The sequence below is a fragment of the Bombus vosnesenskii genome, unplaced genomic scaffold (genome assembly GCF_011952255.1).
Source record: "Bombus vosnesenskii isolate JDL3184/JDL3185 unplaced genomic scaffold, Bvos_JDL3184-5_v1.1 scf7180000013314, whole genome shotgun sequence".
Lineage (NCBI taxonomy): Eukaryota > Metazoa > Arthropoda > Insecta > Hymenoptera > Apidae > Bombus > Bombus vosnesenskii.
Genome location: NW_022882960.1, coordinates 7,282,551 through 7,308,232, shown reverse-complemented (window position 1 = coordinate 7,308,232; position 25,682 = coordinate 7,282,551). Strand labels below are relative to the sequence as shown.

The window sequence follows — 25,682 nt, the reverse complement described above, 5'->3', positions numbered from 1 at the left end:
CCCGGATTCGTAACCGGAGGGCCTTCGAACGGATATCCGGGGTCATCGGAGCGGTGTCCCCGAATTTTCTTTAATGTATTCTTTCCATTTTTTAGAGGCAAGAGACAGTTACGATCCTCTGAACCTTAGTCACCCCTTGAGGCTGGGAACGAGGGTGGAACCAGTCGTAGTTGCCGGTGCCGGAAGCGAAGGGGCGCGCAAAGGTTCCCGGATGAAGGGCAAAAGGGATCACACCGAAGGGGGCTGCCTCTGAACTAGAGCCATAAGCCTTGACGAGGGCTGTTCGAGACCCCATAACCATCCCCCGCCAGGGTTAACCGATACCGGCAATTATCAACGCGTCTTGGTCACCGTTCATCCTCCCTTGTTCAAGAAATTCAGACTACACGGGGAGAACCTTTCGTCGAATGATTAATCGAATTTGTATTTGATACTTTCCTAGGTCTATTAGGAAATATTAACTCTCTGAATTCAGATATCGATTATTTCTTCGTGATATTTTTTTATACCTATATTTGTATTTCTTCCGGATTTATTGGGAAATACAAACTTCTTCATTTCGACAGGCTTCTCGCATCATTTATTTGATCGTGGTACTATGTATATTATGTACGGAGAAATATTAAGAGAAAACATTTGGCATAACTGGTAACGTAACGTTTTGAGCTAACGACCAAGCAGTAGTCAAATATTGACTTATCGATTAAATTTTCTTAGCAACGTACGGTAGAACGTAATTGGTAGTACTGTTAGTATGTTAAAAATTCCATTCTGACCTAAATCCTAAATAATAATTACCTTCTTCTGTTCTTGATAAATTTGTTCCTGGAGAGATTAAGCTCGGCGAAACCAACAACGGCGCGTTAATATTTATGAAAGAAAAAAATCAATCGCAAAAGGGCATTTCAACAAATTTGTATCTTAATCTTCGCGAATAAAAACCGAGTGAAATAATCATTGAAAGTTTCGCAACTACGTACTTTGATAAATAATAGATACACGAATTTAAAAAGGGATTGAACTTATGGAAAGATACATTCGCAAAAGTTGAATGCAAACTTTAACGTATCTCCTACTTTGATCTTATATTTTCCTACTATCGAGAACAAAATTTATGGGATTATTATGCAGTTGTCACGGTTCACGCGGCTCTGCCTGTGTCGGGGAGACCAGTGTTCCACTTTTTACGCGTACAATGCGACGTGCACCGACATCCTGTCTTTTGGCCCACTCTATGCTCGCGAAATTGGTGTAAAGGGAGGCCAGCCTCTTTTATGTTGCATCGTTTGTCTCGCGAGGTGCCCCATTCCGTGCAATTAGACAGACGAGAGGTAACATTACCCTCGGCCGCATCAAGCGTAGGCGTTCTCGCGTTTTCCGGCGGAGGGTACCAAAAGTGTCAACCCCGATACTTTCCTCGGCTTTAATTGCCCGATACCTCCGTCTCCCACCTCGGAAGACCTATCTCTCTTACGATGTCGAGCTGGTTTCGTGTGTGCGTGATAATTACACTCCGCGACCGTGGTCCTTTCGATCTCTGTTTCTTTTTCTGTTTTTGTTTGGCGAAATTCTCGTAGCATTTGTTCAAAGTTTTATCGAAATTTTAGGAGAAGCTCTACGAGACTTTCGAGTCGAAACATTGGCAAAATTTTTGATTGAATTTGTATTGAAATGCTTGTAGGATTTTCGTCAGACTTGCGTCGAAATTATGGAAGAATTTTATTAGGATTGGATTGAAACTTTGGCAAACTTTTACAGGCATTGATAAGATTAGAAGCTTTTTCCTGAGAATTTTTTATTCGGTAGTTTCGCTTTTGTTTCCGTCTCATCGGTATTGGTATTCGAATTTTCTTAGAATCGAATACTAATCGATAAAAATTGCAGAGTAATGGAACATTCTCAGGATTGCAGTGGGTCGAAATCTTGAAGATTTTGGAGAAATATTTCAAAAATATTCCAAGAGCAACGTTGTGTTATTTGCGCACCAAATTTATACTCTAATCTAAATACTAATCTATACGATCCAGTTACCAATTCCAGTACAATTCTATCACGATTATTCCAAATGTTAATAACTTTCCACGCTACTAGTTTTACAAAATGCAAACGAACTAGACGGTGAGATCCAACGATAATAATCGGAGCACTTCTATTATTCGAATATTCAAAGTGGATTTCAATGAATCAAGTGTTTAATTGAGAAACGGGGTGTAAAGGTTGTCCCGTAACCTCGGGTTCAGTGGAGCGTGCGCGATCGAACGTGGCGTAAGTCCTGTGAACCTTAAAAGGGCTAACCACCGTTGCGCCCCGGCAAACAACACGTTGTCGGCATGCGCGTCACCTCATTTTGTCAAACATCAATTACCAGGGCAAACAAGGCGGGAGGATGGTGCTCGACCGGCGAACATTAAATACATGCACCACCCTCAGCCACGCTGACACAATATCCGATATTTAATGGACCGATCCCGTACTAAACGAATTCTCCGTTTAACACAGAAGAAAACAGTTAGCCGTTCTTGACGAGTATACTCGTCATGGAGACATGTCAATATTTTGTGTTATGACGATTATACTCGTCACGAAGACATGGCAATATTTTTGTCTTATTACGAGTATAACCGTTACGAAGGCACGGCAATATTTTTGTCTTATGACGAGTATACTTGTCACGAACGCATGACTATATTTTGTGTTATGACGAGTATACTCGTCACGAACGCATGACTATATTTTTGTCTTATGACGAGTATAATCGTTACGAAGGCATGGCAATATTTAGTGTTATGACGAGTATACTCGTCATAAGACAAAAATATTGCCATGTCTTCGTGACGAGTATACTCGTGACGAACGCATGACAATATTTTGTGTTATGACGAGTACACTCGTCACGAACGCATGGCAGTATTTAGTGTTATGACGAGTATACTCGTCGTGCGTGAAAAGTAGTTACAGTTTGCTGTTTAAATAGGAACTTAGTAATATGCGGTAAATAGCAGTAATAAAATTGAAGAATAAAATATTCATTTCATTAACAACTACATGTACCCTGTATTTGACGAGTATACTCGTCATCGCTTACTTTTTGCGACACATTTTAGGTACACGCTTCTCAAAGAGGTCGACAACAGCTGATTTTCAATGAAATCGAAGATTTGCTCATTTTTACGAAGATCTGGAATCTTAAATTAATGTTTTTTCTAATAACCAAACAATATTCTGATTATAGTTTTATACTTTTCCTACTGAGCGATCAATATCTTCCGCATTTATAGCAGATGTTAATTCCATAGTGCAAATTTCCAATTTCAGTCTCTCCATAGAAATATAAGGCTTGCTATGTATTCCCATGTACCCGATACATCGATTTAATATTGGAACAACGAAGAAAAGTTCTTAAATTCAGCCTACACACTTCCCTGGTACGATTTCGCACACCATCACAAGAAAATACTAGAACCAACAGTTCCTAACACGCATTACAATAAATGTACTACATACGGATGAGAAAGTAAATGAAGATAAATATACACGGTTGACTTTCAATCTCAATGAAAATCAATATCAATTTCACAGAAAGCGTCTGCGTGTTTTAGTAACTGCAAAGACAAGAATCCGACATGCTACGTTCTAACCAACTTAATATACAGATACCTGTACGAAGAACATTAAGTGGTATTGACCTCTGGTAGAAGAAACATGGGACAAAAAGACGACAAAAGACTGTTTGTTCCCCACCAAATCCTCGACGTAATATTGCAAATTCGAACCAATCGATTTCCAACACGAAACGCTTCTAAAACCGAAAATTCTGAAACCATTCAGAACCGCGATCTCGTTACTCCGACTCCTTCTCATTGCTGCCTTCTAGTTTGCTAACCGTAGAAAAGCCGGTGAATTTTCGCGAAGAGAGACCACGGCTACAATTTCACCGAGGGATTTCCCCTTTTGTCAGCGGCGGCGAAACTCTGCGAGAGTTATGGCCAGGTACCGTACGTACCTACCAACCTGTACGTATATATTTTATATATACATATATATACTTTATACAAAATACATATGTATACATGGATTTATATATATATTTATATATACCTATATATATAGATCCATGGCACGAAATGGTCCGAACTTAAAATCTAAGTAGCCGAGCATCATACCACCACGTAGATACGGACAGATAGGCCAGTGGTTCTCAATCAGTAGCATCATTGGTGGTGCGCGAAAGATAGTGAAATTGTATATATAGTAGCTACAAAAAGAATTTGTACACCACTGTACTTATTAAAGCATTTATGCAATTAATTAAATAATTGATTAAGTCCAAGAACATTAAATCTTGACAGTAGATGCTTCCACACAACTACGAAAGCTTAACATGCACTATAAGAATGAAATACGAAATATGGATTAATAATAAAAAAAAAAAAAAAGAAAAGAAGAGATAGCAAACGCTTCACTGAAAAACAAGGTTATAAACATCACTTCTAGCTACCGAGTAATTAAACCAAACATTGAAAGGATCACGATGAGATTCACGGTCCCTGTTTACAATTTCCCAAACGTATATACGTTCGCGATTAAGATTCTTTTTCTACCATCTCGGCTAGCTACTTAGAAAGTTGCTACTACCGTTCACTTAGAAAGTTTCTTAACTCGTGAAATCTTATTCGAGGGTCTTTGATATCTCCGAAGAGCGTTGACTTGCTTGCTATACTCTACACCCTATACGCTAGCGTAATACGCCATATAGAATAGTCAGATGATATAGAATGGTCGCGTTACAAAATACGAGAGATTTCTTTCTCAATAGTAGCGAAAATATTCAGATTTTCGTTTTGACGATGCGCATTCGTGGAAAGGTTGGGAACCCCCGAGATAGAGGATTCAACCAGAGGGCGAGCAGAGAGGGTTGCATGGGTTAGAGAAAGACAGAGAGAGGAAGAGACAGACAGAGAGAGAGAGAGAAAGAGAGAGGGAGAGAGGAATGGAAGGGATGCTGGGTTGTCGAGGGGTGCATCCGGGATCTCGGAGGGTGGCGATTCGTGGGGCGGTCGGTCGTCATGGATACGTTCCCGGCTAACCCCTAACCGCTCCTCCTCCCTTGTCATCCACATTTTCGCGACTACGCCGCCATCATCGACCCACCATCTTGCACCGAGGACCGACCACGAGATGTGTCCTCCCGTTCAAATTTTTCGGCAACTATGCTCGAAACCGACCAACCAGTCATAATTCCAAATTGATCAACATTTCGGGATGCTATGATTTTCAAGACGATACGTGTACGTTATTGGTGCGATATTTGCGTATGTATTGTATGAAATGTATATATACATATATAGCAAATATAATATATAAGTACATAAATATAAGTATAATATATAAAAATATATATTTAGCAAATGTTCTCGTTTAAGGAACGTACACATTCACAGTTTTGTAAGAGCCCGCAATTAGTCGTTCCACGAAGGAGGAAGTAGTGGTTAATTGTAATCTATTTTTCATGCGAGCACACAGAAACACGGAGAAAGTGCAGCCTCAAGAGGAGGCGAGAAATATTATCTTTGAAAAAGCACAAGCAACCTGTCTCAGATATAGTAACAAGTTATTCTGTCGATGAGATTTATCAACAAGAAGATATGTAATATCTATGGGATAAGATCAAGTAGGTATCCTCTGTATTGCTTTATTAGCATTAAGTTATATCTCTATTATCGATAAAAGAAAAATTCCTCGTATTAAGAAAACAAATTAAAAAGAGCAGATTTTGCAAATTGTATCTAATCCTTAAGAGTACAATTCATTCGTCAACATCCAATCGACCTTCTCCTATCAGAAACCTTCCAAACTTTCCTACGATAAAGAGAACTGTTTTACGATAATAGCCTGAAAAATCGCATGATTTCTCAAATCTTGTTACATTCGCGATAACAATACAATACGTTTGTTCAGTTCGTTTCCACCCTTTCCCTAAAGCCACCCTACGATTTATTGCTCTCTAACGATAAACCAAGAACCAGCGTAATTCCTGTTACCTTGTCGATATCGTGTGACATTCCGTCAAATGGAAATCGGTCTAAAACTTAAATAAAAAAACTTCTAAAAAAATACACGATATCTACGCAGCCACAAGTAGTCGCTAACGGCCGTGATAGTCGAAACTACCTCAAATGAAATATACAAATAAATAATAATAACACGTTGCACGATCTTCCAGCCGTTGCTCCAATAAAGATCGATCAAAAATTACGATTCCCTGCGTATAACAACGTTTCGTGTGCAGGAATCGTTTCACGAAATTTTCTCGACCGGAGCAGAAAGACGGGCAACCTTTCTGGCGCGTGAAGTTTTCAAGCGGCTGGCCGATAAATTTCCGAAGAGCAAGCAGGATATTGGTGTGGCCATGGAGAGAGAGAAGCGGCAGTCGACGACCGTTTTGCTCAGTTGGCAGCGGTGCAGCCCTCGTGCAACGCACCCGTTGCAACCTTTCTACTTCTACTACCCCTTCTACTCTGCCTGGTTCCAACTCGTCTCACCCCTGTTTCCACCCTTCTGTGCAGAGGGGGCGTGGGCGGTAGATAACGTGATTTACACTGGCCGGGTAATTAATGTCCTCGGCGACCGGCGCTTTAAAAAAACAATCGGAAATCGGCGACAACGAAGAGCAACAGTCAGGCTGCCGGTATCGCGGCCGCCACTCGCCTGACAAATTATCACGCTCCAGATTTTCCTCTTTTTGTTTATTTATTTAGAACTTGAATATATAGTTCTTTGCTTTCCTCCCTTTTCTCCTGCGTTTCGCGCCGCGGAACGTCTTTAACGAATTGAACATTGTAAGCTTCTCAGGAAAATTGAAGGTAAATCGAAGCTTCTCAGGCAAATTGAAGGTAAATCGAAACTTCTCAGGCAAATTGAAGGTAAATTGAAGTGATTGTGCTTCTGAGGTGTCGAAGTGATTATTACTTCTCAAAAAAAAAAAAAAAAAAAAAAGAGAAAAAACTCTACATGATCTGTTTAGTCTTCTAGTTTTTTTTTTGTGTAATAAATTAATTTGTATGGAAAAGAGAAAGGCGGCTGGAAAATGTACTTGAGAAGGCATTGACAAATTAATTTTCAGATATTTACGACAAGAGTTAGAAAATATTAAGAGATAATTCGTAAATTTGAGATAATTGTTTGTAGGGATGTAGAGTTTTAGGGAGGGTGTTGAAGTGGTTACCACTTCTAAGAAAACTCTACATCTGGTCTTTTTTAGTTTTCTCAAGCACTGAAGCCATCGACAGCGCGTAGACAAAAGACTGCGACGAAGTCAGGCCATAAACAGTAGACAGGCGACGTTGGCTTCGGGGTTTTCAGTTATTAGGTAACACAGCTAGCGTGCGGATCTGGACCAGCTCAAATTGTATTTTTACTTATTCACTTCTATTTAAATATATTTTTCTACCTTACAATTTATCCACGTGTTTTCTCTGTTTACACACCGAATAACTTCAACATGAGGAAAGAAAGAAAATACATGGAAGATTAATAACGTATACGCTGCATAAGTATTTCGACGCTTCAACTGCGATCAAACGTTCGACTAAAGCGAAAACGAAACGAGGACTACGCTATGCTCGATCGAGATTCGTATTTATCTCCGACGAATAGCTGACAACGCGGAAAATCCATATAAACTTTTAGAAGCTGGGAACGCGTAGTGCAATCGGGATCTTAATATCGAACATACTGCGTGTTCGCTTAAAGTCACTTTGGTCTTTTCCTGCCAACGATTTTCATCCATCCTCAGGTATTATCCTTTTATTTATACTGATTGGTGTCGATTATTGTCTTCGTCAAAATTTGCCAACTAGCGATAAGATGAGAAGCGAGAATTAGATCAAGCCAGAGCTTCGTTTCAAGTATATTTTATATATTTGTAATAATTATTTATTTAAATTAAATTAAATACTTATGCGCAGTAGCGTGCATATATACACAAAACTACGTAACAGATTTTCTATAATACATTCTTTTTCTTGCAATTACCAAGAACATATGTGTGTTCTATTGGCAGAATTAATAAGCGTGGATTTTTATTCAGTTTGAAACAGAATTGTACGTACTTACGATGACGCTTATTGATATTTGGATACTATAGTATTGGAGATTTAACTAGTGTCTGTGTTTTCTTATAAGGATATTATTCGTTTGATTGTTTCTCAATTATATTAGTTTTTTTTTTTAATGTATTAAACTACCCATTTATCGTATTACAATTTTAATTGCAATTAAGCAATTAATCACATTCATTGCAACGCTTAATCACATTCATCCGAAGTCTTATTTAAATATCTAGAACAAATAACGTGAGAAAAACGGTACGATCGAGATCGTGGCGTTCGATTAGATCCCTCATCTCGAAATCATGAGAAATTCATGAAAAAAAGTGACTCGATTTAATTGCCCTGACCATTAACGACTTGCGAGTTCCCAGCGATTGTGTGCCACTGACTCATTCACGTTTCGTTGTCCTTTAGCTTCTGATATTAGTCATACTCGTTATTATTTCGGTGGTAAAAATTATTTGAATACGCGTATAAAAGCGTGAATGTTCTAAATAACTAAATTGCGCGTATTAGATATATATGATATTCTGATAATTGCTGATAGGTCGATAGAAACTTGTACAAAAGTTTCGATGATATAAATGTATATCTATACACGTTTGAACAAAACTCTACATCTTCTAGTCGTAACAAGTTTTTCAATTTTATTAACCAGCATAGCTAACACAATTTTATATATCAAATTTTTAATATCAGTATTATTTGGATACGCGCATAAAAGCGTGAATGTTCTAAATAACTAAATTTTGCGTGTTAGATATATATGATATTCTGATAATTGCTGATAGATCGATAGAAACTTGTGCAAAAGCTTCCATGATATAAATGTATATCTATACACGTTTGAACAAAACTCTACATCTTCTAGTAGTAACAAGTTTTTCAATTTTATTGACCAGCATAGCTAACACAATTTTATTTATCAAATTTTTAATATCAGTATTATTTGGATACGCGCATAAAAGCGTGAATGTTCTAAATAACTAAATTTTGCGTGTTAGATATATATGATATTCTGATAATTGCTGATAGATCGATAGAAACTTGTGCAAAAGCTTCCATGATATAAATGTATATCTATACACGTTTGAACAAAACTCTACATCTTCTAGTAGTAACAAGTTTTTCAATTTTATTGACCAGCATAGCTAACACAATTTTATTTATCAAATTTTTAATATCAGTATTATTTGGATACGCGCATAAAAGCGTGAATGTTCTAAATAACTAAATTTTGCGTGTTAGATATATATGATATTCTGATAATTGTTGATAGGTCGATAGAAACTTGTGCAAAAGTTTCGATGATATAAATGTATATCTATACACGTTTGAACAAAACTCTACATCTTCTAGTAGTAACAAGTTTTTCAATTTTATTGACCAGCATAGCTAACATAATTTTATTCATCAAATTTTTAATATCAGTACAGAAAAGTGTTTACAATATTCTACTTTATTCGTAAATATTATATTTCTATTTTATTGGTAAATTTATCATCTATCTCGGATAATAAGGATATGAATATCTTATTTTATCATTACACGTAAAAGCTAAATGATCTATAACGCTATTATTTCCAATTCATTTACAGATTTATCATTCAACTCAGGTAGAGACTAACCGATCGTGTAATTAAGTTGTATTACGAGCTAATTGCGTTTGGTTGGTTAACGACCGTTCCTATGTTAATCGTGTGTCACGCAAGTACGCGTGGAAAAGCACACGCAACTCGATGGAGTACGTGAAAGCTTGTGTCGAGACAGGTGGTACAGAGCAGAAGCAAAAGTTAAGCTTCGAGATAAGGCCTAAAACAATATTCGTTTCATTTTACTTTCAAATGTTTTTTTTCCACCTTACCGAGTTCCAGTGAGTGTATATCAATCATCGACAAAAGAAGGGAAATCGCGTGACGACATACGATTCGCGGATTATGTATTTCCATTTTATTTCCAGCGACTTCTGCCAAGCCGCGATACGTTGATGAAACATACAGGTATAATTTACTGGATTGATTCATTAAACGAGGAATAGAGTCATTAAAGTGCTAGAGAATATTATTTTCTTAATCACAAAGATTATCAAATTCTTTTCATGTCAGCGATATTGTATAATTTGATGCAATCCAAATACCATAGAGTTCCTCGATAATTCTTCATTTCCTTAATAGCAACCCACTTTTGAACTCCTTAACTCAACACCTGTGTATCAAATCATCCTATCACACAACCTACTTAATCTTTTCTTCAATTCTTCCCCATATATCACATTAAGTGTTTGGGAATTAATAAATTTGTCATCAAGTTATCAATCCCTAGTTCTTTTATCAGAATGAAATATAAAACCATAATATTATTACTTCTTGGCACTGATAATAAGATAAATAAACAAGGAAGAAATTGTACAACTAAACTTCATCAAAGTACAGTTCTTCTATCATACAAATCCTTCTTTAAAATCTTACTCTAATCTTAATAATCACATGCTCTTTTAGTAGCATCAAACACAATCAACAATATCTTACACCAAATCAACAACATCTAAAACCAAATATTATTATTTATAGTGTCTCTACAATGTAACAGGCTAAGTTAGCTGCATCCAAATTACAAAAACTTTCTTCACTTTTAAGAATAAAATCTTTAAGAAAATCTTATAACTTCTCATTGCATCCCTTGAGCACTGCCATTATCAATGCCAAAAAGCAAAATATTGTTGCACGTTCATTGTCCTCTATAAAATCTTCCACCTACATGAACAAACGCAATCTAATTACAGTAAACAACATTTCACTACATAGTTTTTTGATAGACTCACCGGTGATAGACGTGGTTGGTGAAATGGTGGATGGATTGGCACGTGGTGGCGGCGAGAAAGCACCGGATAGATATCCACCGCGGTCGGCGAGCGCCTGTTTCGCTTTGTCGACGCTCTCCTTGAGCCTCTGGAAGGTGCTACCGCAGGTCAGGCCACGGTACGGCCAATTCTCCTGCTTAACACCGGCCGCGGTTACTCCTGCGGCCGCGGCCGCGGCTCCGGCCCCGGAGGCTCCCTTTAATTCGAGCGCACCTGCGTACGAACAGCTAGCGCTGTCGTACATCACCAAAGAGCCCCTGAAAAATTAATCGAATTCTCCTTTTAACTTTATTTAATCAGATTCATGAAATTATAACTTTATTCTCTGGTTGTGTGTTAATTTGAAAAATCAATCAAAAAAGTCAATCAAAGTGTAAGTCGAATTTTTATGAAACACAGATCTACGCCACATCGTTCTTCGCTCTCTGTTATTCTTATACGACAAAGTGTCGCTTTACCATCAGATATTCTAAAGCATCATTTTCATCAAGATGAGAAATAAAGGCATATGAATATAATATTGTAAAATCTATGTTATATTAATAGATGAGACAAATGACGAAGAGTATTATAAGAGAATTGAAGAACGTAAATAATAGAAGAGCAATATATATATATAATATATAATAAATATATATAATAATAATAAATATATATAATATATATAATAAAGAGCAATATATATAATAATAGAAGAGCAATAGAGCAATATAATAATAGAAGAACAATAGAAAAGCAACGTAAATAATAAAAAAATGACATAAACAAATTCTCATTGACTTCTAAATATTTCTCACTGACAATAACATATACTCTGTCATATAGATTCTATCTCTTCTAATTTGGCAAACGAATGACAAAGGGGAGAAGATAATCCATAGACAACGGTATTGACAGAGCATGGATTACTGCGACTCTTCGCGCTAGTACTCGTGTATTACAGTAAGCAGTGTCGTTAAGGATCATTAAAGGACCCTCAAAGCATCCGGTAAAGTCACGATCGAATTAAATCGAACGAGCATGAGCGCATGAAAGTTTCTTACTTATAAACCAGCTGGTGCTCTTATTACACAGAACTTGTCTTCTCACGCAAGAAACGTAATTAAAAATATGAATACATAAAGCACTTGGAAAGATCATCGGTAAAGAATAATTGAAAATTTTTTCATCAGAAGAATAAGAGTATTAACCGGTAGATTAAATTGTTCGATAGATGAATCATCGAATAAATATCTTTTTTTAATGGTTTTAATTAATAACTATCATCCTCGAGTAATTAAGTGAAATTCTGTGCTTGATAATCATCGTGAATCATTGATAACTTACACATCAAGAATGGTGTCTGTTAATAGATTATACAGATCGTTACCTAAATCCTATATCTACGATCTATCCATTACGGATTATCTCGGATCATGACACCGCAATGACGTTCCGAACATGCACGATATCTCGATCAATTAATCAATCAACGCATCCTAATCCATTAAGAAAGATGCCGTTTTTTGATAGCATTGCTAAACAACAATATACTGTATTATTGATACATATATTAATTTTATACGTTTGAAAATATCGATGCAACTTAATGCAAATTTCTTAAATCTAATATTATATTAAAAAGAATATAGTACATTTCTATATCTTCCAGCGATTTAGAACTTTAAAGACAACTCAATGCAGGTTTCCAAAATTGAATGTTGCATTGAGAAAAGAATATATACTGTACATTTTTCCAGCAATTTGAAAATTTTAATGCAACTAAATGTCAATTTTGAAACCTAACATAGCTTTGTAAAAAGGAATGCAGATACATACTATATTTCTACGGCATTCAATGATTTAAAAATTACAAAATAATTGGATAGAGACTTCGAAAATGCTACTTCAAACGTATTAAAAGGAAGTAATTAAAATTGTGTAATGTAGTATATTTTTCTTAAAGAAGCATTATATTTTGGAAGTCTGTATTGAGTTACTATGATTTATAATTTACACACTACGTTATAATTTTTCTGAAAGATTGTGAATTTAGTTTTTGAAGATTAAAATACATTCAAAAATATATAATATGTCTTTACACTTTGCAACGAATAGGAAATCTTGAAGAGTCACCGAGAGACTTCAGAATCCGGTGGCAGAGAAGATAGCCGCGAACGAACAGCTAACTGGAGGTAGATTACGTGCACGTAACGAGCGGGAACTCGTAATCGATCTGTCGTAATTTAGAGAGGAGCAGGCGGTTACCGCGTTGCATCTACCGGCCGATCTACATTTTATCGACTCGGCCTCCAACTTTATCGCCTTCCATCGGAATTCCGAAAGTGATACCACAATGACATTTGCATCGTTATCTTCATGAACGTTATTTTCACTCTCCATCTCAAATTAATCCAACAAAAATTAAAAAAAAGACATTTAAAAAAAGACATTTAAAAAGAGAAAAAATAAATAACATTTCTCCTTACAATTTTCTCTGTGCAAAAATATGTCTTCCTTCCACAAACACGATCCCTTTTCCTCTGTTTTATGTATATGTACACCGTAATCGTTATAAATCATACATCTTTATCATAAATCAAGCAGAATAAAAATAATAAAGAGGTTTCAAAGAGGAAACGATAAATAATATTTCTTCTTACAGTTATCTGTATATATAAAAATATAGATCTTTTCCAGTAACAAAATTCTTCTTTCTGTGTTCTCTACGTATCCACGACATCTGTCACTTCCTCCTACGAGTTACGTGAATTATTCGACTAACCGGAAACGAACAATGACCAGAGGAAAAATGGACGCGAGTTTTACCTGCTGTCACTGCGACGATGTCCACGATAAAATGCGAGCTGCACACCGTACACGCTGACCATCGATCGTCTTCTCGATAAGAAAAGAAAAAGATAGAATCTCTTTCTTTTTCCTCCAACTTGAAACGATGATTTCTTCCAGATCTAATCAGGTTTTACACGAAACATCGTTTTTTTCTTTTTCTTTATAAATTCGTAGGTGTCATCGAAAACGATGAATTGAGTGGAAAGCAGCGAAAACACAGTTCGGAATTAAACGCACCGCACGGATGTCCACAATGTATCGAGGTCAATTTAATCACGTTCACAAAACTGTCACATAATCACGATGCACCTCCGGCGGGCCGCAAGTATACGGTTTCCGCGTCCCATCCAGTTAATCCTCAATACTAAATAGCAATTGATATGAGGAAAATTCATACGATCCTTCTATATGCATATAATATTATGCATCTACTATAAATCTCCTCGTTGAAAACAGATTTTTATAGCAGTATATATCATCATACGTATAGTCCTATTATACATATATTATCTATATATATGTATACTATACGTTTTAGGAATAACACTAGTTAATTCCATGGAGTTTTATCCAGTGAACTTTCAATATCAGATAGTAACTAATGCCAGGAAAATTTGTATGATTTGTCTGTATATATCTATATCCTCTCGTTAAAAACAAATTTTTATATTAGTATACACTATTACGCATATATTGTTATTGCACACATACTATTAATACATAGTGTATGTTATGTTTCTGGTATAATAATATTGAGCTCGTTCTCGAACAGACGACAATAATGTAAGACTTGTCCTAGGGCACAGATTTACGAATCATTTGACATATTTCACACCAAAATAATAGCGACATACATTGGGTATGTATAAATCTTCTCTAAACGTAGACGTAGCTAGAGCACCATACTCTTCTCACATTCGACTGCTTGTGTTTCTATCTTCTTAACCTCTAATCAGTATCACACTAATCTCTTGTACATTTGTAGGACGCTGTGTTTCAACGACAGAACTTGATAAGAGAAACACAGGAACAACGAATCATCGTTGGAGAAACGTTGTAAAATTTCACTAAAGTATTTGATGTAAACAATAGACCGATCAATCTTTCGATCGAAGATTTCGTAAAGGATTGGCGGGATCACTATGGTTACGGCACGTGCGCCGTCTGGATTGATCAGTGGCGACACAGGATTGTCGGATATCGGTTGGTGAAGAGGCTGGACCTGATATCAAGAAGAAGGTACTCCGGGCAGGTTGTCTCGCGCAACTGCGGCCGCCGCGGCCAGCAAATTGCCTGCTTCCGGGCCTCATTACATCACTCTGTTACTCTGTTAACGCTCGCCGGAAACCCCTCTGCCTACCTCGTCTAAACTCTCTCTCGCATGTACCTACACACACTATTTAAATGCACTGTGTCGCGGACGATGCGGCCGCGCGTACTTTCAATACGAAAGAGGGAGAAAACGATACATGCGTCTACCTTGCTGCGTTTTCTTACCGGATGATTCGATGATGGTCTGTTTGGTTTTGCTTGTGTGCAATGGAATCGTAGGACGGATGCTGGATTCGCTCTGTTTTAGGTTGAGCGCTCTTTTGATGAACAGGTAATTACATGATGGTTTCCTTGATTTCTTGTAACTCTGGTGATTAGTATGGTATTGTTATTGAAGATTGGTATTTGATTCCGTATTAATGATTATGTTTAAATATGGAGAATGTTTGGTTGTGTTCTTTTTTAGATACAGCATACTTTTATAGATTGTTTGTTGTTGTTGGTGCTGTCTAATGATGGGTTAGAAAGAATTGCATGATGGTTTCTTGGTGACTAGATAAGATTGGTATTTGATCTTTCAATGAAGTCTTAGGATCAAACTGAGGTCTGATTTATGGTTATTAAAGATTGGACACTTTTGCAAAGGAGGAAGATTGCCAAATTGTTCTATTTTAAACAGAATTTGCCTTGTTGCTTGTAATGTCTGGTGGTTGATATCCTATTGTGGTTTGATATATGATTTATAGTTGTTGGATGTTGAATTTGTTTGAAAAGAAAGAAAAATTCTGGATCTTTCTGTTAGGTAAAGTACTGTTTTGATGACAATATAGATGAAAAGAAATTAATACATATATATATGATTTTTACAGATATATAATTCATAATTGTTGGAACTTGGTAAGATATAGAGTTTATACTGCACATTAATTTTATGGAAGTAATACATAGAATCCCAAGATTTGCAGTAATATTTTCCTTAATTATAGATATATTCTTCCTTATGATTCCATAATAAACATAAAAGAAAGTTGACGATAATTAGTAACCATTTAAAATTAATCCTGAGATTCGCTGTATAATATTAAATACAATCGCACAAAAAGCCTGCCATTTATTGCACAACAGGAGGTGAACAAGAAAAAGAAAAGAAAAGAATTAATATTAATACCAGGGCATAATGCTATGCGCTTGATTCGATATACATATTCCATCTCGATATTTCTCTTCTAATATGCAAAATACAAAATCCAAGGGGCAATGACGTTTTTCAGACGAGGAAAGCAGAAATACTAGTACAGCGATAAAAACCGGAACGACTTCCATGATCACGATCCATGCTTAATACATGACAAAGTTCATCGATGAAAAGAGAGGACAGCGAGGAAAACATGGATATTACCTGAACGAGGCGCTCTTCCTCTAAAAACAGGAATTCTTTAACGACGAAAATAGAGCCAAACGATAACCAGTGAACAGAACCCCACAGAAAACAAGAACACCTATTTAACGATAGACTCGAGTAAGTCTTGAATTCTTCTTACTTGGTGCAACAGAAATTTCCGAATTAAACGGCAAAGAGAAAAGAAGAGCAAAGACAAAAATGGATGTAACCAATTAAAGGCTAACTTAAAATTTTTAATTTTAACTTTAAATTGTAGAATCTAGGTATATGAAATAATAATGAAAAAAATATCAAGTGGATTTTTAGAATTTCTTTTTACAGTCGGAATGTTAAGGAAAATTCAACGATGCAAATTGATCGCGAAAAATTGTAAATGAAATGTTGCCTTAATTGATCTTTAATGGGTTAAGAAATCTTGCATAAGAGATATTATGACACGAAATAAAAAACGATGATACAAGAGAGACAAATGGGGCAGGATTTGTAGAATTTACGAGGCGTTAAAAAAATGAATAACAACGTGGTGTAGAGTGCGGGCCAATAAAAGAGTCGGCAGGAAAAATGCGAACGTGGGCGGTAATTTAGCGTTGAAGATACACGCCGGAGCGGTTAATACGCGAAACATGCGTGCAGACAGGTGAGGCTGGTGTTCACGAGGGTGTACACAGTGTATATCATAAACGCGAACCGGTAAAACCCGTGGGAAAGAATCGGGAATAATAAACGTGCCGATTTTTATTCGGCGGTTATCGGAAATTCGCCCACGAGGCGATAAATGTTCGGATAGTTCCACTACTGTACGCCTCTAAATCATTGTAGTTATTTTTCACGAATGGTGGAAGCGATATTACACCCTGTCTGGCTGTATGTATGAATGTAACGGTAAAATGATTTATACAAATCTCATAATCTTGTAACTATTCTATTTGACTTAGACTTAATAATCATTATATGCGTTATATATCAATTGAACATTGTTTATTAACGTTCGAGATTGTGTTATCATTTTTTCCATACTTAAATGTTTTATTATGAAATTAACACTATAATGTATAACGTATTTGCTACAACAAGATCTTTTGTTCATGATGTTAATGTGGAATTTTCTTATTGTCAAAATAAGCCTAATTCCAAGGCAAAGCAGGCAGATAAAACTCAGTCATTGTAGAGTCATTGACTTCCTAATTATCAGGGAATTTATTTCAGAGTCGTTTTAAGCTCTTATTTTCTATACTATTTATTACAATTTTCTACAACATCCTTACTTACTGTACTATTTATTACATTACTCTTATACAATTACAACTACAGAATCATTAACTCTCAAACTACATAAATAGTACTCTTATTTTGGTTAAAAATATTCCAAACTCTTACTTACTACATTGCTTACTAAGCTGTTTTCATATTACAGTTTCCATATTATAGGTACAATAATATATGCAATCACAATCAACTGAAAAGTCCAAAATGAGATCCAACTCACCGTCAATGCGGGGTCCTGCGTGTAGCCTTATCCAGCACCGTCAAATCCAGTTCGTCTTTCGCACCAGGTAGCTCAAACCGAGTCTCAAACCTTCACCTCCTCACTTGCAATAAAATCCGAACCACGATCTATATATACTTCACCCAATACTAAAACCTCGTTCCTCTTTCAAGTATCCTTCAATGAGAAGAAAACTTCAACGAGGAGAACCAAACCAGGAAGTCAGCAACATTGGATGAACACGCGGATTGAATGATAGCAGAGAGATTCAACGATACATAAAATAAAATCCAAAGGAAGCCGTAGCTTCAACTAAAGCAGACAGGTGAAACAGACTTAACAACCAAATGAACCGGCGTACGATGGCCGATAGCCGGCTATCCGAGCGGATTACAACCCCGGAGGATGTAACGAGGCTGCGAGAAACGCGTGGACCACCGTGGCGAACTCGGCCGCGATGCGACGGACGCACATTTGGCAGCGTCGTTATCAGTCGCGGTCCGACGATTGGCTGTGTATCGGAGCCTGCGCCGGGACGCCGGGAGAGAGGGTGGAGATGGCGGTGGAGGAGGTAGGAGGGTTGGTTGCTAACCCCCTCGTGCCCGGCTCTGGCATGAAGCGGCTCCTTAGAGGCGGGATCATCCACCAGGGTGGATCTTTCCTCTCCCTTCCTGCCTGTCCCTCTCGCTCACTCTCTCTCTCTCTCCCTTTCTCTCTCTCGTTCTCTCTCTCCGTCTGTCCTTATCTGACCTGTTTCTACTACTACGTTCTACGTCCTTGTCTCTCATATTTGTTTGGCGTATATCACTGTGTTTGTTGCACTTTGTCAGGAGCTCAATTTCACTTTTTCCATCATATATCTATTGTTTTTTTTCTTTTTTGGATGCTTTGGATTTACAATAACGTCTTCGTTGGGGTGATCAGTCTCTTAAGAGTTTCTCAATCTTCGGAGGTGTTGCGTTTTGGCTTTCAGTTACCTTTTTTGGGTCATGGATGTCTTCGAATGGCCCTCTAAATATTTTTTAAAGGAAACTATTGTTGTGAGATCCACAAAATTTAATTAGCTACAATTTTTTAAGATATAGTTACGAATACACTCACAGATAGATGTTTTGTTTAAAAAAGTTGAAATGTATTGAATGCATATCCTTTAACTTTTCTGGAAAGGGACAGATACGGATAAGGATCTTTCATTGATCTCCGGATTTATTTTACTCCGAATTTTCCATGTTAAATACGATGAAATGAAAAATGAAAAATTCATTGAACAAAAGAAAGTAATTAATTTTAATATCATAATATAATACTATATTATTGGCTCGAATATTTTATGTTGATATTTTAGATCTAATACACAGTAGTAAAAGCCCGATAGACGGTGAACGCAAAGCAGAAATATTAGGATGAAAAACCTGAACGATAATTAAGGTCCATGCTTAATGCTTGACAAAATTGTCTAAGCATAAAGGGAAAATATAAATACTGTTTGTTAGACATTCTACGGTGGACAACATTGCAAAGTGTTTTGTAATACTTTTTTATTTTTAATATTGCATCTATTATATTTGCTACTTGATGAGAAAATTGAGGAAATTGCTAGTTCTTCTTGATGTGATTAAATTTAAATTGGAATCGATATGTTGACATCTTTATAGCGACTGAAGAAGTTAACGAAAAAGAAAGGAGGAGGGTTTTCAAGCAAAACAGAACGAAAATTGTTGCATACAAGGGCTGGAAGTTTGGCGTGCAGCGGTCATGGGACTTTGGCATAGGTTCAAGATGACGGGAACATTGAGCTTTCAATTGTACTCCGTAATGGGCCTTTACAATAATCCAATATTTCCAACTAAATGTCTTTCACCTCCGATTCGCGAGGATTTATCCACTTAAATCTTTCAACGCTGTAAAATAAGGGGATGTGGTAAGAACAACGTCTATTTCTTTGTAGCTTCAGTTAAGTGCACTGATTGGAAATGATGTTAGATTTAAATATGGAATTTTGAGTAAGCCTGGGATTAAAATTACTTTAAATCCAACTTAGATAAAGTAATATCCTAAATTATCCTAGACCATAGTTAGGTAAGAAGAATACCTATAAACTTTTATACGCCCCATCTAGCTAGTAACATTTCCAAAATAACAGATTGTTTTTATGAATAATTCAACGTTATCTGCTAATCTTTATGCGACACAACTGTATTATACTTTGCTTGTTATTGCGCTTAGATCAAAGATAGATCAATCTTTTCTCTTTAAATTAATATTTTAACCAAAGAATAATTGTCAAGAGAGATATCAAATGCTAAGAAAACCAATCTACTCGTTTCCATAAATTTAGCCATACAATAACAATACTATAATGACAATTCTAAACCAGAACTAAAAGAGAGCGATATCCATGAACACGTAGAGATTTCGTAGAGCTAATAACATTCCCAGGATAAGTAGTAAATTCGATTAATATATCAATGTTATCTCGTGATCTTTATGCAAGGTCATGGCGTATACGTTCCCGCCCTTCCACCGGGTATCTGCTTGTACGAAAATTATCTGATCTACGGCGTGCAGTAACAACGGGGGCGCGACACGTCGGACACGTGGCCAGGGCACGATTTCGAAAGGGCGCTGGCGGCCAGCCGCCGGTATATGTTCCAACATATCGTCGATAACCATGTATCGTTATCGTCCTATTCGTTAACCGTAGCGATCAACGCGAATTCACGTGTTATTGTTATCATTTTCAAGATCGCATTACTACGCTATAGAAAATCCGGTCCTATTGTTTTTCGTAGTTCTTCGGATCTAAATCAGATTATAGTTTGCAAATGTTTGTTGCTGAATTTGTTCTCAATTTGGTTTTAAGAAAACTATACATAGGTATGAACTGTCTCTTTAAACTTTAAACAGTCCTAGCTGTAGATCTTTCTTCTATTTCTTCCCAATGCCTATTCACCTAGTAATATTCTTATTTTCTTCACAAATTCACAGGCCTGGAACCTAATAACGTAGAACCAATTTTATCCACGGACTTGCACTCAACCAACATTCTTCTACATCCTCAAACCATCTTACCTCTTTCAACAAGAAGAACATGGCTTTATCAACCGCCATCTCCCTTTATCTCAAAAAATTATTACACCATATCTCACTTCTTATAACTTTTATCCGTAGATAGTGAGAAAGTGAGACGAGCAGCATACCGTGCATAGTCGATTATACGTGGAAACGGTTGACGATGGCCGCGACCGGAAGTAGCACGGATCCACAGTGATCCGGACACGAAAACGCACTCATCGATCAGGACACAAAAGGTTCGATGTTTCTCGCACGATTGACATCGTTCCTTGCTTCACGATCGGAGGCTTCACGCATGAACAACGAGACACGGCTAGACATGGTTCGTGATTTCCACCGGAAACGAACTGGCCAAGGGGGATGATTGTTGAAACGGAGAAGAACTGCTCGATCTGAGACTGATTCTTAACGGTGATCGCTTTAATCGATTATTCACGAATCACTAGGTAAATAATAAAGAAATTTTTGTTTCTTTTTCTGCGAAATTGCAGGGGTCTGAAGGATTATTGGGTTGCGTTTGGTTTAGAGATTGTGCATCTGTGCGATGCTACAAATAGGGTTGAAAATTGCTGTAGAATATGAGAATTGATAAAGAGCGGCGAAAGTTTTCTCATGTCTTTATTTCTTATATTTTTTAACAACTTACTCTTTACTGTCGTGGTACCATCTTACTAATTATGGCGAATGTTTATCTCATTCAGAATATCATGTCATTCCAATATTTAGTTAAGACAAACCTAGAGGATAAACGACCCACTTAAATTTTCCATTTCTTTTTAAGGCCACTGTTACGTTTGGAAGAAAATATTTATCTCGTACACAGTATAATGAATTTTCTCTCTAAAGACATAAAAGAATCATCATCATCCCAAGAATCACTTAACCAGGCAAACAATAATTTGGAGGACTCCATAGATAGAATCTTTTTCTTCTATTTAGAACAAAATATTTATTCTATTTAAAATAATAAATTACTCACTTCCAATATTTCATCCAGATATCATTCAACCAAAGAAGGTCACTTTCATATTCTTCTACGCTGATACCAAGAACAAGATAGCACTCAAACCAAATCACCCTTGGTTAGCAATAGAATTCTGCAAGAGCCCAAAATAGAGTCTTCCTCTTCCAAGAGAATCCGAAGGATAATCAGTTCAGGTCGAAAATGTTCTCTCTCTCTCTCTCTCTCTGAATCAGGATGATCCGTATTGTTGTCGGCAATCACGAACGGGTCGGGTACGGTGGATAGAGGCCGAAAACGAGTCTATCGGCATTTAGCCGGGTTTCGTGAATGTAAACTAGGCGTTTCCTGCACGTATCGTACAAAGTGCTCGATTCGCTGGTCTTTTTTCACCGGACCGATCGATAATGCCATTGCAAACACCCTGTATGTGCTCGGTTAATGTTAATGGCAGGGGCTGGCTCGGGTGAACGGTGTGGGTTGCCCCTTTGCCCGTGAGTTAGAGCTTCCTGAGGCTTTCCCCGCATCCACCGTGCTACCCTCGCCGACTAGAGGACTGTGTCTGGCTAATGGTAAAACCAGGAAATATCAAAAGTCGTCTCTGTTACCGTTCTTTTTAGTTTTCCCGAGTTTCTTCTCTTTTCCCTGTCGTACCACGCATCGAAATCCTTGCACTTTAGTTCTTCTTTTCTCTTTTTTCCACTTTCTTTTTATTGGTTGATAGATAGGGATCTTGTTAGGGAGAAGAAATAGTCGAAAGCTTGGAGAATGTGAAACAGTTATTTAAATATTAGTATACATTATCTTTAGATTTATTTTGATATATTTTTAGACTTGAAAGAATTAGAAAGATATTTAAATATTAATGGTAGCCTATATATTTTTGGAGTTGTAAGAATGTTTATAGAGATCCTTATCAGAAATTAAAGTCAAGAGTTATCGGCGAATTGAAGTGCTTGTGTTTGCTTCTTTTTGCTCTTGTTTGTGTGGAAAAATATAATACATTTTTTACTAATATTTACATAGATTATTGCTACATATACATAGATTAGGATAAAGATTTATTAAGGAATTTGGAGAACAAAGGAAGTGCCTTTGCTCTTATTTGTATCAGAGAATATATCAAAGCATCACATTGTTAGCTTTTTTAGCTTTTAACTTTATATTTAGAAGGATATTTGAAAGTGAAAGAGAGTAAGAACATAAATTTATTTCTGTTGCCACACACGTAGAGTGAAGATGGTTAATTTTTAGTCATTTAGTAAGAAATATAGGAAAAGTATGGGCTGTTTGAATATTTTTATTCAGATACAAAAGGAATTTTTACGAGGAGAATCAGTTACTGCAACAAATTTTCTGGCTTCCCTTTCATTGTTCTTTCTGGTCGGTTTTCATCGAGTTAGCCGCGAGACCAGAAAGTAATATATTAAAGCACCCTTGATCTACAACGATACCGAACAGCGGTTAACGCGGTTATCATCGGTAACACGATCGTTGAAATGATAAAAAATGTATCTAACTCGAGAGAACAAATGTAATCACTGCTTGTCACGAACACAATGCATTCAACAGGTTAGTGCTGCATATTAAAAAGAGTTTATTCGCATGCTTATAAATCTAGCCCAACGTTCTGGAGGAAGATTTCTCTCGGTTGCTTCGCAAAAGGTTCACCATACCTGCTAAAAATCTGGAAAAAGGGGAAAACAGGTAGAGTTATACGATTTTTATCATTGTTCTCAAAATAAAATATTTACAAATTATTTATTAATTTTGAACGTTCTTAACTAGGATTGTTAAGTCTTGAATAGCACTCGTCAGATTCCTTGGATTTTGAGTGATACAGATTGAGGTTAGGTTAGGTTAGATAGGTACAGACTGAATTCCAGAATATAAAATAGACTAAATCATCAAAGTAAAACAATATCAGTTTATTACAATTGAAAAACCAATTTCTCGGAGCTGAAACTTGTACAATAATTATTTAATAACTATTATCTTTAAGAATTAATTAATATCGATTATTGTACAAGAAACCCCTATCTATAATTCTATTCAAAATTTAATAGAAACCAAAATCTTCAAGGCACATGACTTAACACAGCTTAATATTACGTATAAAGATCACGAACCTAAACGAACCTATGTTACAGATCTGTATCTTGTACTAATCTAGAGTAACTAAGCCCGAAGCATGGCTCGTAGTTGAGCGTAAATCTGGGACCCTTTAATTGGAAACAATGGTCCGACGAGAATAGATTAGAGCGTTGAAAAGGCGTGCACAATCGCGGCACGCTTCTGCCGCGCGTAGATTTCACCCGAGGGAATCGTCGATATCGCGTGATTTAATTTGTTACAATTAGGGCAAAGGGTCCCTTAGGTAGGACAGCGCAGAGTACCCGGCCAAAAGAGCGACAGAACGTGACAGACAGAGGCAGTACGAGCGAGTTCACCGCGCCCTGCTATTAATATCAGTTAACGACCCGATATGATCGCTCGTCTATACTCACGGACAGGCTGCCATCGGTAGGTTCAAGCCATGGGGTCGAATCATGTGCTTCATCCATGGTTTCGACCACGATTCACACTGACATCGATCCACTGAGTCACCGGGTAGAATCCATCCTCAGCTTTCCGGCTAAATCAATCTAGAATCTGTCGTGGTTGCCTCACCTGGAGAAGAATAAAATGGTCTGACTGGTTCGGGCTATTTATTAAGCATTTCCAACGGGCTTTATCTTGATACGTGGTGTATGTGGAAGTGAAGATTGAAATTGGTATCGTTTTGTTTGTAAATGTTTGGAGATTTAAAAAGTGAGTCCGTAAATTGAAATATCTAAGTTACGAATATTTAAAAATAAATTAAATTTAAGAAATCTATATGTCCTTAAAGATTCTATTGAGATATTATTTTTCTAGTATTTTACATTAGCTGCTGCGAATACAACCAATAAAAGGTTAGGTTTAAAGTTGAGGTTAACAGTCCCTACAATTAATAAAATGCATCGTCTCCTTCAAAAAAATCAATAATTCAACGCTTTTCGAATATTCTCTCTTCCAAAACTAACACAAAATCTATATCTATAGGAAATGTAAGAATCAAGGATTGGCTGTCAAACCCTATGGACATAGGAAAAGCGGCGTCGGGTGCATGTAGAGAACGACCGATAACAATAGACAGGGGCCGTGCTCTATCTAGCAGGCATCCGGGCCAACGTCGAAACGAGGCTGGTGCCGCGCGCGGATTACCATAAGCATTCATATATGCAGCGGCGCATTATACTTGCATACCCGGCATAAAGGTGGCCGTGTCGACGCTCGTATTGGACAGCGGCCGCAGGTATATGTATTGCACCGGCTGGCCGGTCGGCCACTTACTTACGTGTACCGAACCGCCTTCACGAGTCGCTGGCACGCGAGCCTGATTGACTTGTAGATGAGGCGACACAGTCGATATACGCCAAGTCCACCGTCCGACTCTGAAACCCCCGTCATGGCTACCGATGTCCGTGCAATTCTACCTCCTCCCCTTTTCCCTATCGGTTTCTCTGTATTGTTACGAACAAACCACGGATACTTACATGTGTATACATCGATTATATTTTACGATATAACACTAGAAGTATCAGTTAGGATTGATGTTTTAGTATACTTTGATCTGTATGTATTATTATTTGGAATGTGAT

General features: G+C 37.0%; 1 protein-coding gene across 1 annotated transcript; it reads right to left on the bottom strand.

Annotated features, from left to right (window-relative positions):
- Positions 1–10,635: 10,635 nt before the first annotated feature.
- LOC117235228 lies at positions 10,636–15,093 on the bottom strand. Its single transcript, XM_033497062.1, has 3 exons — positions 13,780–15,093; positions 10,933–11,228; positions 10,636–10,655 (listed from the first exon to the last, which is right to left on the bottom strand). Exons 1-3 carry the CDS (start codon positions 13,839–13,841, stop codon positions 10,636–10,638), a joined length of 378 nt encoding a protein of 125 aa, XP_033352953.1. The 5' UTR covers positions 13,842–15,093.
- Between the last annotated feature and the right edge of the window lie 10,589 nt (positions 15,094–25,682).

Bases quoted from the DNA above. Each gene is read 5' to 3' on its own strand.
- LOC117235228 (XM_033497062.1), bottom strand. From the start codon at position 13,841: ATGGTCAGCGTGTACGGTGTGCAGCTCGCATTTTATCGTGGACATCGT. The intron at 11,229-13,779 runs GTAAAACTCGCG...TTAATTTTTCAG, and splicing joins CATCGTCGCAGTGACAGCAG to GGGCTCTTTGGTGATGTACG. The intron at 10,656-10,932 runs GTGAGTCTATCA...ATTTGGTTTTAG, and splicing joins ACCAACCACGTCTATCACCG to ATGTTGTTGATTTGGTGTAA.